Source organism: Gadus macrocephalus, chromosome 15, assembly GCF_031168955.1.
Source record: "Gadus macrocephalus chromosome 15, ASM3116895v1".
NCBI lineage: Eukaryota > Metazoa > Chordata > Actinopteri > Gadiformes > Gadidae > Gadus > Gadus macrocephalus.
The window spans coordinates 7,203,328-7,219,279 of record NC_082396.1 but is presented as its reverse complement, the minus strand read 5'-3'; the positions used below and the strand labels follow the sequence as shown (position 1 = coordinate 7,219,279).

Sequence of the window (15,952 nt, the reverse complement as noted above, 5' to 3'; positions counted from 1 at the left end):
CAAAAAGGCTAAAGCTATAATGTGTTGCGTAAGAGTTGACTCAATATTTTCTACTGTACTGCCTAAAAGGCAAATTAGTGGGCAGAGTGGTATTTTCCCTTTCAGAATATAAGACAAGTTATAGATCACATCTTTCCAAAAAACTCTTTACTGAGGGGCAAGGCCACATTAGATGTATCAACTATCAATGTTCCTGCCTCTCCGCAACCATGCCAACACAAAAGGGAGAGAGACTTGTCCATTTTCTTTAATCTCATTGGTGTTATATATGCCCTGTGCCCTTTATTTGAAGAATTTTATATCTTACACATTTGGATAAGGCTGTTGTGTTTTGTGTGTGTCCCACTGTGCATTACTCAGGGGTATGCCCAAGTCCTGCTCCCATTTGTGTTGAATAGAGGATAGGCTGTCAAAGGATGCAGCGGTCAACAACTCGTATAATCTTGACACTGTTCTCCTCCCTGATGCAATCTCCCTCAGTTTGTTGTCCAGATCTAAATCTATCTAGTAACCCCAAAATTGATTTTGATTGTATATATGCAAAAAAGTCGACATCTTCTAAATCATATTGTGTCTTTAAGACATTAAAGGGTACCATGTAACCATCTATCACTATCTGACCCAATTGGTTTATACCTCTATGTTGCCGTGATTTGTTTGTTAAAGTACTTGAATAAGACTAATATGTATAGATAAAGTATTTGATAAGACTTATATGTATAGTTAAAGTACTTGTGTAGCATTAATAATGTGTAATATTGTGTCTGCAGGTCTTGTGGCACTTGGATATTTTCCGCCGTAGTTTCCGTCAGATGTCGTCTCATCGCTGCTCTCAGGACTCATGCGTCTTCTGCGCCCTCAAGGTGAGGCGGCCATGTGTCCCTCCACAATAAAAGCCCCTCACACCTCAACTCACTGGGGCTATTATAATGACATGATGTGATGATGATAACGTGGTTATTATAATGGGGATGGTGATGATGATGTGGTGATGATGATGATGTGTTGATGATGATGATGATGTGGTGATGATGATGATGATGATGATGATGATGATGATGTGGTGATGATGATGATGATGATGATGATGATGATGATAACGTGGTTATTATAATGGGGATGGGGATGATGATGTGGTGATGATGATGATGTGTTGATGATGATGATGATGATGATGATGATGATGATAACGTGGTTATTATAATGGGGATGGTGATGATGATGTGGTGATGATGATGATGATGATGATGATGATAACGTGGTTATTATAATGGGGATGGGGATGATGATGTGGTGATGATGATGATGTTGTGATGATGATGATGTGTTGATGATGATGATGATGATGATGATGATGATAACGTGGTTATTGTAATGGTGATGGGGTTGATGATGCGGTGATGATGATGCTGATGTGTTGATGATGATGATGATGATGATGATAACGTGGTTATTGTAATGGTGATGGGGATGATGATGATGATGATGATGTGGTGATGATGATGAGGATGATGATAACGTGGTTATTGTAATGATGATGATGATGATGATGTGGTGATGATGATGTGATGATGATGATAATGATGATGATGATGTGGTGATGATGATGAGGATGATGATGATGATGCTGATGTGGTTCTCCAGAGCATCTTCTCAGAGCTGCAGTCCAGCAGCCGCTCTGTGCTGCCGTCGGACTCCCTGCGGACCGCCCTGGCGCTGGCCTTCAGCCGCCAGCAGCGCTTCCAGCTGGGCGGCATGGACGACGCCGCCGAGTGCTTCGTGAGGACACACCTACACACTCCTACACACTCCTACACACACCTACACACACCTACACACACCTACACACACCTACACACTCCTACACACACCTACACACACCTACACACACCTACACACACCTACACACTCCTACACACACATACACACTCCTACACACTCCTACACACTCCTACACACACCTACACACACCTACACACTCCTAGATACTCCTACACACACCTACACACACACGACACTCACCGACACACTCCTAAACATTTCTACTCACACACCTACATGCCCTACACACACACGACACTCACCGACACACTCCTAAACATACACCTATACACACACCTACACACTGCTACACACACACCGACACGCTCCTACACACAAACCGACACACTCCTACAAACATCTGTACACACACACCTACAAACTCCTACAAACACACCTACACACAATTACACATATACCTACACACTCCTACACACACATACACCTACACACTCCTACACACACCCCTACACACAAACCCACACACTCACACACCTGTAAACACACCTGTAAGCATACCTGTATACACACCTGTTCAGACACACCAATACACATACCTCCACATACCTATACCCATTTATACGGTTATGTAGTAGTAAACTATAGTAATAGTTACTAGTAATATAACTAACTATTAACTATAGTTATTTGCGGTGATGTAGTAGTATACTAAAGTAATAGTAACTAGTATTATAGCTAGTAACTATAGTAATTAATATGTAATAGTAACATGTAATATGTAATAGTCATATGTAATGGTAATATGTAATAGTAATATGTAATAGAAAGATGTAATAGCAATATGTAATAGTAATATGTAATATGTAATAGTAATATGTAATAGTAATAGTAATGTGTAATATAATAGTAATATGTAATATTAATGTGTAATATGTAATAGTAATATGTAATATGTAATAGTAATATGCGGTGATGTTCTGTTGCAGGAGAACATCCTGATGAGAATCCACTTCCACATGTCTGAGGAGAGCAGCCAGGACAACAGTTCCTCCTCCCCCTGCTCCTCCCCCTGCTCCTCCCCTCTCTGCATCCCCCACCAGAAGTTCTCCATGAGGCTCTATGAGCAGGTGAGCCTCAGGTCTGACCCTAACCCCGGCCTTCTATTAACTCTATAACTAACACCGCTATCACCTTACCGTACCTTCTGACTGTGTGTGTGTGTGTGTGTGTGTGTGTTTCAGTGTGTGTGTAGCAGTTGTGGAGCATCATCAGACCCTTTGCCCTTCAATCAGATGATTCACTACATCTCCACCACCTCACTGTGGTAAGGCCTGTCTGTCTGCCTGTCTGTCTCTGTCTGTCTGCCTGTCTGTCTCGCTGCTCGAGTCCTGGCGCTTTCGTAGCCGATGATACAGGTAAGGGCCTACAGGGCCATTACATATTATTCTGTATCTATATCTATACATCTAACTAAATATGTAAGGGATAATGTATAGAACGGCGGTCATTATCGGGAAAATAAGGGCGACAGGGCGAACAGGACGTCTTGCTTCGCCCTGAGGGGCTTATTTTCGATTATGTCGGCGACGTTCTATACATTATCCTGCTTATTACCAGCTACTTGCCAAAACAAAAGAATACTTTACACGGTGTGTCTTTTTACAATTCATTTGTTACCAGCATTCGTAGTGTTGATCAGCAGAGAAATAGTCCGCCAAAGACGTTGACGTCGCTTAGTAACCGAGTACGCTGGGGTTGATACGTTACCGGAGTACTTGCGGAATGATAAGAAAGACGGAAAAAATCCCCTTTCCTTGACAGCGGTCATTATATATAGTGACCGCTGAGTGAGTTATAGTAACTCACCGTTGTAACTTCACAACTTCACCGCCGGAAGTTGTGAAGGCCCATGCAAGGGAACTATATATTACATAAAATATATATATATGTATATCTGTGTTATACAGTATATATCCTATTTATCTCATTGAAACAGGGCCTTTGACTCTCACTCTTGCTGTTTCCTCCTCTCCTCCTCTCCTCCTATCCTCCTCTCTCCTCTCCTCCGCTCTCCTCTCCTCCTCTCTCCTCTCCTCCGCTCTCCTCTCCTCTCCTCCCCTCCCCTCTCCTCACCTCTCCTCCCCTCCCCTCTCCTCCCCTCTCGTCTCGTCTCCTCTCCTTTCCTCTCCTCTCCTCCCCTCTCCTCCTCAGTAACCAGGCAGTGGAGATGCTGAAGAGGAGGAGCGATGCGTCTCCTGCTATGTTTGGGGAGCTGCTCCGTAACGCCAGCAGTGTTGGAGACCTGCGCAACTGTCCTGTAAGACCTCCTCCTCCTCCTCCTCCCCCTGCTCCTCCTCTTCCTCCTCCTCAGTCCTCTTCATCCTTCTCCTCATCAGTCCTCTTCCTCCTCTCTCTCCAGCCCCCCCAAACACCACAACCTAGGTCTGTCTCTCTAGGCTACCAGTCTGTCTCTAGGCTACCTGTCTTTCTCTAGGCTACCTGTCTGTCTCTAGGCTACCTGTCTGTCTCTAGGCTACCTGTCTGTCTCTAGGTTACCTGTCTGTCTCTAGGTTACCTGTCTGTCTCTCTGGGCCAGCTATGGGGCCCAGCAGCCTGTCTGTCTCTCATGGCAGCCTGTCTGTCACTCATGGGACCTGTCTTACTGCAGGCGGGCTGTGGTTCCCAGCAGCCTGTCTGTCTCTCATGTGGACCTGTCTTACTGCAGGCGGGCTGTGGTTCCCAGCAGCCTGTCTGTCTCTCATGTGGACCTGTCTTTCTGCAGGCGGGCTGTGGTTCCCAGCAGCCTCTGTTCAGAGTCCTCCTCAACTCTCCGGAGGTCGTCACCATCGGCCTCGTCTGGGACTCGGCAACCTCTGACCTCGCTGGTGACCTCATCCACGCCCTGGGGACACGCCTCCGGCTGGGGGACGTACGTACACACACACACACACAGACACACACACACAGACATGCAGGCACGCACACACATGCAGACACACACACACACACAGGCACTCACGCACGCACACACACACGCGCACGTACACACACACACACACACACACACACACACACACACACACACACACACACACACACACAGGTGCATGCACGCACACACGCACATTTCCCAGGCTGTGAAGTGATGCACTAAGGTGGTGGTGCTGCTGTTTGGGTGGAGAGGCTGTTTAATGAGGTGGTGTTGGGTGGAGCAGCTGTTTAATGAGGTGGTGTTGGGTGGAGCAGCTGTTTAATGAGGTGGTGTTGGGTGGAGCAGCTGTTTAATGAGGTGGTGTTGGGTGGAGTAGGTGTTTTATGAGGTGGTGTCGGGTGGAGCAGCTGTTTAATGAGGTGGTGTTGCAGCTGTTCGGTCGGGTGGAGCAGGTGAAGGCGCGGGCGGCCGAGCTGTACCTGGTGGGCGTGGTCTGTTACTACGGGCGACACTACTCCTCCTTCTTCTACCACACCCGAACCCGCAGGTGGATGTACTGCGATGACGAGAAGGTGACGGAGGTACGCCCCATCACCTCATCACCTCCATCACTTCCCCCAACTCCCCCACCTCCATCACCTCCTGTGTTGTGTTATCTGTATATAAGTGTGTATTGTGTGTGTTGTGTGTGTTGTGTTGTGTGTATTTAAGTGTCTGTTGTGTATATAAGTGTGTGTTGCGTTGTGTTTATCCGTGTGTATTTCAGTGTGTGTTGTGTTGTGTGTGTTGTGTGTATTGTGTGTGTTGTGTGTCGTGTGTATAAGTGTGCGTTGTGTTGTGTGTGTTGTGTATCTAAGTGTGCGTTGTGTTATGTGTGTTGTGTATCTAAGTGATTGTTGTGAGTGTTGTGTGTGTTGAGTGTCGTGTAGATAAGTGTGCGTGGTGTTGTGTATCTAAGTGAGTGTTGTGTGTGTTGAGTGTCGTGTAGATAAGTGTGCGTGGTGTTGTGTATCTAAGTGAGTGTTGTGTGTGTTGTGGAGGTGGGCCCCCGCTGGAGGGACGTGGTCTGGCGCTGCATTAGGGGCCGGTACCAGCCTCTGCTGCTGCTCTACGCTGACCCCCGCGGGGCGGCGGTGGTCCTGCACCCCCCCGCCCCCCCAGACCCCCCCGCCCGCGGCCCGCATCCCCCCGGCCCCGCCGACGACAGCGAGGACTCAGGTATCTCCATGGCTACGCATCCAACCGTCAGGACCTTCAAACACCTTGACGCAGGCCACACCCACACAATACAGGAACCATCAAAAGATGAACACTCACCTGTGTGTGTGTGTGTGTGTGTGTGTGTGTGTGTGTGTGTGTGTGTGTGTGTGTGTGTGTGTGTGTGTGTGTGTGTGTGTGTGTGTGTGTGTGTGTGTGTGTGTGTGTGTGTGTGTTCAGGGCGGGACCTGTCCGTCTCCAGTGATACCCGTACCGATTCGTCCACAGACAGCTGCTCCCGCCCCCCCAGCAGACAGACAAACACAGGTAGGACCGGGACCCCATAGAATCTAGAGACCAGACCCACTGGACCCCATAGAATCTAGAGACCAGACCCACTGGACCCCATAGACCCTAGAGACCAGACCCACTGGACCCCATAGACCCTAGAGACCAGACCCACTGGACCCCATAGACCCTAGAGACCAGACCCACTGGACCGGAACCCCATAGACCCTAGAGACCAGACCCACTGGACCCCATAGACCCTAGAGACCAGACCCACTGGACCCCATAGACCCTAGAGACCAGACCCACTGGACCCCATAGAGCCTAGAGACCAGACCCACTGGACCCCATAGACCCTAGAGACCAGACCCACTGGATCCCATAGACCCTAGAGACCAGACCCACTGGACCGGAACCCCATAGACCCTAGAGACCAGACCAACTGGAGACCAGACCCACTAGAGTGTGTCATGTCTCCTCTTCTCTCCTCCCCTCCTCCCCTCCTCCCCTCCTCCCCTCCTCCCCTGCTCATCCCCCACAGGGGAGCCTCTGAAGGATCACAAGGCCGCCTGCCCTCCTCCCCGCTCCTCCTCTTCCTCCTCCTCCTCCTCCTCTTCCTCGAGGAGGCTCCGTGACTTCAAGGAGACGATGACCAGTATCATCCACAGCCGCCCGCTCTCCTGCTCCTCCTCCTCCTCACTCCCCTCCTCCTTCCCCGCTGGCCCCGCCCCTAAAGGGCAGGACTGGGAGACGGACAGCTGCAGCAGCGATTGGCGGGCGTGTGAGCGGGGGGGGTGGGGCGTCTGGAGGCCCAAGAGGGAGGGGCTAAACATCGACGGCCTCTTCAGCCGCGAGAGGCGGCGGCAGGCCGGGTACAGCCCCCTTGGGGGGCCCCTGCTGGAGGACCCCCCCCCGGCCCCCCACCCTGGCCCTTACCTTAACCCTAACCTTAAACCTAGCCTTAACCCTAACCTTAATCCTAGCCCTAACCTTAACCCTGGCTCTGGTCCATACCTTAACCCTAACCTTAAGCCTAGCCCTAACCCTTACCTTAACCCTGGATCTTACCTTAACCCTAAACTTAAGCCTAGCCTTAAGCCTAACCTTAACCCTGGCCCTTACCTTAACCCTAACCTTAAGCTTAGCCTCAACCTTAAGCCTAACCCTAACCTTAACCCTAAACCTGGCCCTAGCCCGAACCCGAACCGCAACCCCATATTTGGCCCTGGACATATTCAACCAAAGCTTAATTCTAGTAGCAACACTATGCAGGGGGGAGGAGGTGGGAGGCAGGGGGGAGGAGGTGGGAGGCAGGGGGGAGGAGGGATTCAGAGGACGGAGAGCGGTTATGAATCCAGCGAGAGAAACAGCAGCCCAGTAGACCGGCCCCCCGGTCCACTGGGCCTCCAGACCCCCTGCAGATCCTCCGGTACAGATAACACACCTGTAACACACCTGTAACACATCTGTAACGCACCTGTAACCCCTGTAACACACCTGTTACATACCTGTAACACTCCCGTAACATACCTGTTACACACACCTGTAACACACCTGTGACCCCTGTAACACAGCTTTTACCCCTGTAACACACAACTGTAACCCCTGTAACACACACCTGTAACCCCTGTACCACACCTCTAACACACACCTGTACCCCTGTACCACACACCTGTAACCCCTGTAACACACCTTTAACACACACCTGTACCCCTGTAAAACACTCCTGTAACCCCTGTAACACACCTGTAACACAGCTTTTACCCCTGTAACACAAAACTGTAACCCCTATAACACACCTTTAACACACATCTGTAACCCCTGTAACACACATCTGTAACCCCTGTAACACACACCTGTAACCCCTGTAACACACCTCTAACACACACCTGTACCCCTGTAACCCACACCTGTAATCCCTGTAACACACCTGTAACACACACCTGTAACCCTGTTTACCCCTGTCCCTGTTTACCCCTGTCCCTCCCAGGTCGCAGTGAGCTGGACGAGCTCCAGGACGAGGTGTGGAAGCAGGCGAGAGAGGAAGAGGAGCAGTCAGAGAGGGAGAGAGAGAGAGAGGCGGCCATGGGATTTAACCCCACACCCAGCAAGGTCCTGGACCTGGACCAGCTGCAGATACAAGGTCTGGACACACACACACACACACACAAACACAAACGCATGCACGCACACACACAGTAGCTCAGGAGGTAGAGCGGGTTGGCTGGTAACCTGAAGGTTGCTGGTTCGATCCCCGGCTTCTCCTAGCTGAGTGTCGAGGTGTCCTTGACATGGTACATAACCCTGACTGATGTCGATGTGATGTCGAAGACATCCTGTCTGTCTTCGACAGCTGCTGCTGGAACAGAGACTTCCAACTCTCCAGCAGTAGTGCCCCAAGGCCAGATATGCGCCCAGCGGGAAAACTGATGATGATGATGATGATAGGACGCTAGGTATATATGGAGCTAGTTAGCTGGCTAGTGAGCTAGGGACCTTTGTAGCTAGGGGCTAGGTTTGTAGGGGGGTAGGTAACTTGCTCCATGATGTTCAACACATGAGGGTCCGGACTACAGGCGGGAGGGAGAGGTGATTCTGTTTGACCCTTGACATTTGACCTGCAGGCACCAGGGTCAGGGCCGAGCGGTGTGTATCTGAGGCGGAGCTTCATTTGGACCAATCAGTGCGTCTGGAGAAGGCGGGAGAGGTGGCTGCTGCCCTCTCAGTGGTCAACGAAGCTGTCAGTAAGTACACACAAGCACGCACGCACACACACATGCACACATGCACAAAGGTGATACTGTGGTCACGACTTCCTCTGATTGGTTCTGAGACCAAATGGTTCTATTGAGGTTCTGCTGAGGTTCTACTGAGAGGTTCTGCTGGGAGGTTCTACTGAACATCTGCTGAGAGGTTCTGCTGACGTTCTGCTGAGGTTCTACTGAGAGGTTCTGCTGAGGTTCTGCTGAGGTTCTACTGAGAGGTTCTGCTGAGAGGTTCTGCTGAGGTTCTGCTGAGAGGTTCTGCTGAGGTTCTGCTGAGGTTCTGCTGAGGTTCTACTGAGAGGTTCTGCTGAGAAGTTCTCTCTCTCTCTCTCTCTCTCTCTCTCTCTCTCTCGAGAGAGAGAGAGAGAGAGAGAGAGAGAGGGAGAGAGAGAGAGAGAGAGAGAGAGGGAGAGAGGGAGAGAGAGAGAGAGAGAGAGAGAGAGAGAGAGAGAGAGAGAGAGAGAGAGAGAGAGAGAGAGAGAGAGAGAGGGAGGGAGAGAGAGAGAGAGAGAGAGAGAGAGAGAGACCCCCAATATCCTCCCGGAGAACCAAGGATTCGGCCTCCATTTGCTTGGAGATCAACATCCACTCATAATTCACACACATGCACGCACATACCAACAACTACACACCAACACACACACAAAAGAACAAACACACAACCACAAACACACAACCACACACACACAACCACACACACAACTAGAAACCAACACACACCACCACAAACACACAATCAGCCACCAACACACACACACATCACCATGCCCTTCGTGAACACCATGCCAGACTTTTCTTTCTTTTATCCCTTCCTTCCATTTCATATTTAATTTGTTCAAACGTCTTCTGTTTGGTTTGTTTTGTTTTGGCCTTGCTCTAGCAAAGCTCACATCCACGCCAGCAGGGATTCAACCAAGCAACCAGCGCAGGAGAACTGGCTCACAGGCACGTCTGCAGGGCTGCCTGCAACGAGCACGAAGCCTACAGCAACGCATGCTGCTGCAGCAGGAAGTACAGCAAAAACTTCAGCAGGAGAGGGTAGAGCAGGAGCAGGAAGTAGAGCAAAAATTACTGCAGGAAGCACAGCAAAACCTAAAACAGGAAGTACCACATAAACTGCAACAGGAAGTACAACTGAAAATACATCCAGATGTACTACAACTACAATGGGACGTAAAACAAGAAAAACTACAACAACAGGAAGTAAAACAACAGCTGAAACTACAACAGAATGCACAACAAAAGCAGAAATTACCAAATGAACTACTAGCAATATTAAGCCAAGAAAATATTTATTCTAATAAGAACCATCAGTATCACCATGGATACGGTCAACAACCACGACCCTTCCTCCTGCTAGCATCAGCTGGCTTCCTGGAGGAGGCGGAGCTACAGCTACCACAGGCCTCCAGGTAACCAATCACAAGTGACCCCAGCCCATACTGACCTGCACCCTTTTATTCACATCATTCACCAGAAGTATGTGTGTGTGTGTGTGTGTGTCCACAGTTCAAAGCCTGTCTTGCTCGAAGTACTTCTGACAGACAGACAGGAGCACCAAGCCCCGCCTCCTGTTGACTCCACCCCCATTAGGCTGGCCCCTACAGGTTCACCCCGGGAGGACTGCAGGGGGGCTGACGAGTCCCTCCCCCCCCCTCCTCCAGGCCACGCCCCATCAATTAGCCACACCCATAAAATTACAGATAGGCACAGACGCACACAGGCCCCTCCCCCTTTCAGCTCAGCCCCACCCCCTTCTGCCATGGCAACCATGTCGGTGGAGCACCGACTGCACGCTGAAGGCCCGACCGACCAATCCCAGGACACCCTGCGCGGCTCGACCATTCAGGACACGTCTGAGCTGGACGCCTTGTACCGGGCCAGCCTGCGAGCTCCCAGAATGCAGCGGGGCAGCAGAAACAGAGGTACCCATACTAGTACTAGTAAGCCTCTCTACTAGGTGGCCTCTACAGGTTAGCCTCTCTACTAGTTAGCCTCTACTAGTTAGCCTCTCTATTAGTTAGCCTCTCTACTAGTTAGCCTCTCTACTAGTGAGTGTCTTTACTGAAGTTGTGTCATCACGGCTGTTAACAGTTACAGCACGGTAACTGTTTGTACATGTGTGTGTGTGTGTGTGTGTGTGTGTGTGTCTCAACAGCCAGCAGGTCTACGACGCCCACAGCAGAGATGGAGAAATACCCCGACCGACAGGTGACCCAACCCACCCTACAGCTGACCCCCCCACTCTAAAGGTGACCCCACCCTACAGTTGACCCCACCCTACAGGTGACCCCACACACCCTAGAGGGGACCAACCCCCCCCCCATCCTACAGGTGACCCCATCCTACAGGTGACCCCACACACCCTAAAGGTGACCCCACACACCCTACAGGTGACCCAACACACCCTACAGGTGACCCAACACACCCTACAGGTGACCCAACACACCCTACAGGTGACCCAACACACCCTACAGGGGACCACCCCCCCCACCCTAACGGTGACCCCATCCTACAGGTGACCCCACCCACCCTAAAGGTGACCCCACACACCCTAAAGGTGACCCCACCCTACAGGTGACCCCACGCTACAGTTGTAAGGTAGCTGTCTCTCCCAGTTCCAGGGAGGTTTCCATGACGATGAGGACGACAGTGCATGGAGCCTGCGACGCACCAGCCGACGGCTGAGGGCCCGGGTGAGGGGACACACACACACACACACACACACACACACATCCCACCACCATCATCTTGTTGAATCCTCCTCCCTGAAGGCCCGCCCCGACCGATACCGCTCCTCCCCTCCTCCTCCTCCCACAGAGCACTCAGGTAAGATCACAACCATCTACACCCAACCTGTCACCGTGACAACCATCCACACCCTGTCACCATGACAACCATCTACACCTACAGTGAACCCCCTAGAGGCCCTCAGAGTAGCTACAGGCTAGTCTCTCGCGGTTTACTAACCGCTGGTTATGGAAATAATATCTGGCTGCAGCCCGTCGCACATGGACATCCACCTGCTACGTCATAATCGTCATAGGTTTTATGCCAGCGATGATTTGAGTAAATTATGTCCCTTTTTAAACATCGATATAGTGGGACAATTTTCATGATTAATTATTTTCAATGTACTTTGGTAAACGATACATTTTAATGATGGGTAGTAGTGGTTTGGGATTGAAAGAGATTGATACTTTCCCACGCCCGGCGATTTAAGGCGCGTTCATGGTCTTGGGATAACGAGATGCCACACCAGTGATGACGCCTGGATTACGACCGTTCATGTGCACTTTTTTTATCTGATCAAAAACGGTCCGAACCAAACAGAACTTAATCAGTTTCAAGCTTGCACGCCATTATTTCCTTGTAGCCTATCACCTATCCTTTTGCTTTTATTTATGAGAAGCTCATTGCATTGCCACTGTATGGAAGCCTAAACTTGCCCTTATCTAAAGCTGGTTTACCACAGTACCCAAAGTTTAAAACCGAGCAAAGTCGACGGTTACAACTTCAATCAATAGTAAGGTTTTTGATATGATGGTTGAGTGAGTGACGTAGCAGTTGGATGTGGATGTCCTACAGGCTGCAGCAGGACCCGATTCGTCATGGCTACATGTTTAAATATGGGGTAGTTTAGATAGGTCTTTGTATAGAAAAGGTTAGATATGCATTAACAGAATCAAATGTGTTCCCCTGTTCACTACCTCAGATCAGACTGACAGGAGTTCCCCCGAGCTGAGGAACCTCGGTGGCCAGGGTCTACAGCACCAGCCCCGGGCCCCATCCGCCTTGCTCTAGGGGTCCAGAGGAGCCCCACCTGCCTCCAGGGGAGCTCCACCCTTCTTCGGCCTACTCTACCCTGCCCCCCGTAACACCCGACTCCAGCCCCCACCCCTCCCCCCAAGAACACCAGTCCTCCAGAACCCCAACATACTCCAGAACTCTGAGCTGCTGCTAGGGCAACAGAACCAGTCCTCTATAAACCAGTCTTACTTCTTGAAACATTCCCAAACCTCCTCTATATTCCAAGCCGGATCTGAACTTGAACTCAACGCTGGAGGTGGATCCTAGTTCAAGAGACTATAGCTAAACCGGTGTCGTTTGTAATGGACTTTCAATCTTATATATTCAACACATAATGGTTATGTTACAATGTCAATTTAAATTCTTGATTACCCCAGGTCTGCCATGTGTAGCTGTAGAGATGACTAGGGTGTCTGCACTGAACAGTGGCTGTAGACTTGTCTAGTCGGGTGTGGACTGCTGTCCAGAGGCTGTAGTGCCACCCCAACATCGTGATGCTGAATGTCCGGCATGCGACGTCACCATCAGGATGCATTCTGGGTTTATTTTTCTAAACTAGTTGTGTGCTTCCCCTAAACTGCACATTTATGCCGCAAAATGATCCCGTCTCTACTGCTGGCAAGTGTTCAGCATGAGCTCAGCCTAGTTAACCTCGTCAGTACCTCTGAAGTGTTTATACAGTTTTACTACGGAGGTTTCCTAATTGCGTGGATTGAAAGTATTGTTGAATAAAGCAGACGGAGGCAGAGTGGAGTCAAAGGGCTTTATTGATCATCTACTTGTCCTCAGGCTTGTTGAAGCAGTAGGTCAGGCAGCACTTCCCACAGTAGTGTCTGTCGAAGTGGCTGGCCATAAAAACACCGGCGCCGCACTCGTCTGCTGGGCACTCCCGGCGCAGACGGTGGATCTTCCCGTTCTCGTCCACCTGAACAGAGAACACAGTGAGGACTACAGCCTGGGCTACGAGGACACTGTGCATGATGGGAAGTCGAGTCCTACAGCCTTTCACACAAGGACGCCGTGCATGATGGGAAGTGGAGTCTTACCTTGTAGTACTTGAGCACAGCGAGCTTGACCTTCTTCCTCTTGTGCTTGTTCTTCTTGGGGGTGGTGTAGGACTTCTTCTTCCTCTTCTTAGCACCTCCACGCAGACGCAAGACCAGATGGAGCGTTGATTCCTGGAGAGACATTAACTCTTCATTACACCGGCCCACCAGAACCATCCTGGACACCATACAACGATTGCCCCTACAACGAAGCCCCCTACAGCCCCTAGAACCAGGCCCCCTACAGCCCCTAGAACCAGCCCTAGCAGACGACCAGTGTCTGCTCGCTTACCTTCTGGATGTTGTAGTCTGACAGTGTGCGACCGTCCTCCAGCTGCTTGCCGGCGAAGATCAGCCTCTGCTGGTCAGGAGGGATCCCTGCAGGGAGAAAAACAGGGTGCTCAGCTACAGCAGGACAACCCGCACGTCTTCTACCAGTCAGCCGTTACAACCCCCATCTCACGGGCATGATATGCAGTCCAACTCATCAATACTATTTTAACTCTTTAGTTAACTGGTCAGCAAGGATTCAGCTCCTTAGTTAACAGGTCAGTAATGGTTCAGCATGCAAGTTAAGTGTCAGTCATGGTTCAGCTTGCAAGTCAAGTGTCAGTCATGGTTCAGCTTGCAAGGTAAGTGTCAGTCATGGTTCAGCTTGCAAGGTAAGCGTCAGTCACGGTTCAGCTCCTAAGTTAAGGGTCAGTTATGGTTCAGATCCTAAGTTAAGGGTCGGTAATGGTTCAGGGACTCACCCTCTTTGTCCTGGATCTTAGCCTTGACATTCTCAATAGTATCCGAGGGTTCGACCTGTGAGGAGAGCAGAGGATAAACAACCGGGCCGTGTACAGAGTTTAGTTGCACAAGGAGTTAAGGTAAATAAAACGCAACAGCTTAACAATTTGTTTCGCCATGTGTCGCATAAGAAACCACATGATGACAATCACTCCGGGTTCCAACGTCTTAATGACATCTTTAAACCGAGACATGTGGCTCTAACCCGGGACATGTGGCTCTAACCCGGGACATGTGGCTCAAACCCGGTCTAGAGTCTCCGCTTGATTCAATGCATAGCTAAGCTAGCTAGTTAGCTTCAATAATGCAGTGACATCCCATGTGACACCGACCCGAGGCTACATGTGTAACATGACCCACGGTAATGCTGCACCTGGATATATTTGTATATTATATGTAGTACGACCATCCCGATCAGCAGGACTGCAGAACACCAACACTACGCTAACAGTCTGAGCTAACGGCTAGTTCTGCGAGCTAACTGGACTCACCTCGAGGGTGATGGTCTTCCCCGTGAGGGTTTTTACGAAAATCTGCATCTTGGCGTTTTGGCCACCTGCAAGGAAGGTTAACACACACGTTAAACTCGAGAAAGGGCTTAAAGCCTTGTCATTATCAGTAGGTATTAGGGTGAATAACGCGGATCACAACGGAGAGCTCTTACCGCAGGTCGACTCCTAATGGCGGCGCGGTAGAAGAGGGGGTCCTGCCGCAGCTACGGGGTTTTCTGAGCGTTCCGCACGGGAGAGGTAGCCACTCTGCTGCCCGATCAAATACATAATATTAGTTCGATTAACAAATAATTGTATTCTTTATTTATCTTGTGATTGTGCTGGTTTATGCGTTTAATTATATTTTATATTAAGCTCCTGATATTATCATGAAATTCATAATCATGCATGTGATAAACAATACATGTTGTTAAATACCATTTAAACTTGGCATTTCTTATGTGCCTATAATTATATCCATAGTAACTGCGATGTTTACAAATGTCCTTAGCTCAAACACATTTTAGAGAAGACATTTATCAAATCTATGTGTTCTCTTATCACACGGCTAGGTTGTTAATTGACGCAGGATATTAAAAGAAGAACCGTTATGACGTCTGACGTCATTACGCAGGAGAACCAGTCTCGCGAGGTAGCTGACATACGACAGGTAGGTAATAATAATAATACACTTTATTATTTATAGTGTCCTTTTCATCCGAAGATCTCAAAGGGCTACAGGTTAAAAGTAGTGTTGTTATTTATTTATTTTTAATATAAAAACAAAAATAAAAAGGGGTTTTAAGACATCTAAGAGTGGGAGCCAAAGGTTTTCTTAAAAATAAATGT

The 15,952-nt window shown here is 49.6% G+C and overlaps 2 protein-coding genes and 1 long non-coding RNA gene across 8 annotated transcripts in view; 1 reads left to right on the top strand and 2 right to left on the bottom strand.

The window, feature by feature from the left end:
* The window catches only part of LOC132472868 (inactive ubiquitin carboxyl-terminal hydrolase 54-like), a 17,174-nt gene extending 3,481 nt beyond the window's left edge, over positions 1 to 13,693 (top strand). For 2 of the 6 annotated variants that reach the window (XM_060072674.1, XM_060072675.1), the window contains exons 3-20: positions 771 to 863; positions 1,645 to 1,779; positions 2,769 to 2,909; positions 3,024 to 3,106; positions 3,994 to 4,099; positions 4,565 to 4,711; positions 5,146 to 5,295; positions 5,755 to 5,932; positions 6,152 to 6,238; positions 6,741 to 7,628; positions 8,190 to 8,342; positions 8,824 to 8,943; positions 9,845 to 10,376; positions 10,474 to 10,889; positions 11,123 to 11,503; positions 11,583 to 11,660; positions 11,739 to 11,793; positions 12,680 to 13,693. In XM_060072674.1, the coding sequence (XP_059928657.1) occupies positions 771 to 863; positions 1,645 to 1,779; positions 2,769 to 2,909; positions 3,024 to 3,106; positions 3,994 to 4,099; positions 4,565 to 4,711; positions 5,146 to 5,295; positions 5,755 to 5,932; positions 6,152 to 6,238; positions 6,741 to 7,628; positions 8,190 to 8,342; positions 8,824 to 8,943; positions 9,845 to 10,376; positions 10,474 to 10,889; positions 11,123 to 11,214 (3,321 nt within the window). In that variant the 3' untranslated portion in view covers positions 11,215 to 11,503; positions 11,583 to 11,660; positions 11,739 to 11,793; positions 12,680 to 13,693. Of the gene's footprint in view, positions 1 to 770; positions 864 to 1,644; positions 1,780 to 2,768; positions 2,910 to 3,023; positions 3,107 to 3,993; positions 4,100 to 4,564; positions 4,712 to 5,145; positions 5,296 to 5,754; positions 5,933 to 6,151; positions 6,239 to 6,740; positions 7,629 to 8,189; positions 8,343 to 8,823; positions 8,944 to 9,844; positions 10,377 to 10,473; positions 10,890 to 11,122; positions 11,504 to 11,582; positions 11,661 to 11,738; positions 11,794 to 12,679 lie in introns of those variants that run through there. The other 4 variants (XM_060072678.1, XM_060072676.1, XM_060072677.1 and 1 more) reach the window with 4 other exon arrangements.
* On the bottom strand, positions 7,637 to 8,120 carry LOC132472875 (uncharacterized). The gene is made up of 3 exons (XR_009529201.1): positions 8,087 to 8,120; positions 7,946 to 7,998; positions 7,637 to 7,773 (listed from the first exon to the last, which is right to left on the bottom strand). It is a non-coding gene; the product is annotated as an uncharacterized LOC132472875 (long non-coding RNA).
* rps27a (ribosomal protein S27a) lies at positions 13,524 to 15,648 on the bottom strand. The gene is made up of 7 exons (XM_060072691.1): positions 15,542 to 15,648; positions 15,277 to 15,373; positions 15,104 to 15,168; positions 14,573 to 14,627; positions 14,113 to 14,198; positions 13,821 to 13,952; positions 13,524 to 13,699 (listed from the first exon to the last, which is right to left on the bottom strand). Exons 3-7 carry the CDS (start codon positions 15,149 to 15,151, stop codon positions 13,550 to 13,552), a joined length of 471 nt encoding a protein of 156 aa, XP_059928674.1. The 5' UTR covers positions 15,152 to 15,168; positions 15,277 to 15,373; positions 15,542 to 15,648; the 3' UTR covers positions 13,524 to 13,549.
* Positions 15,649 to 15,952: the final 304 nt, after the last annotated feature.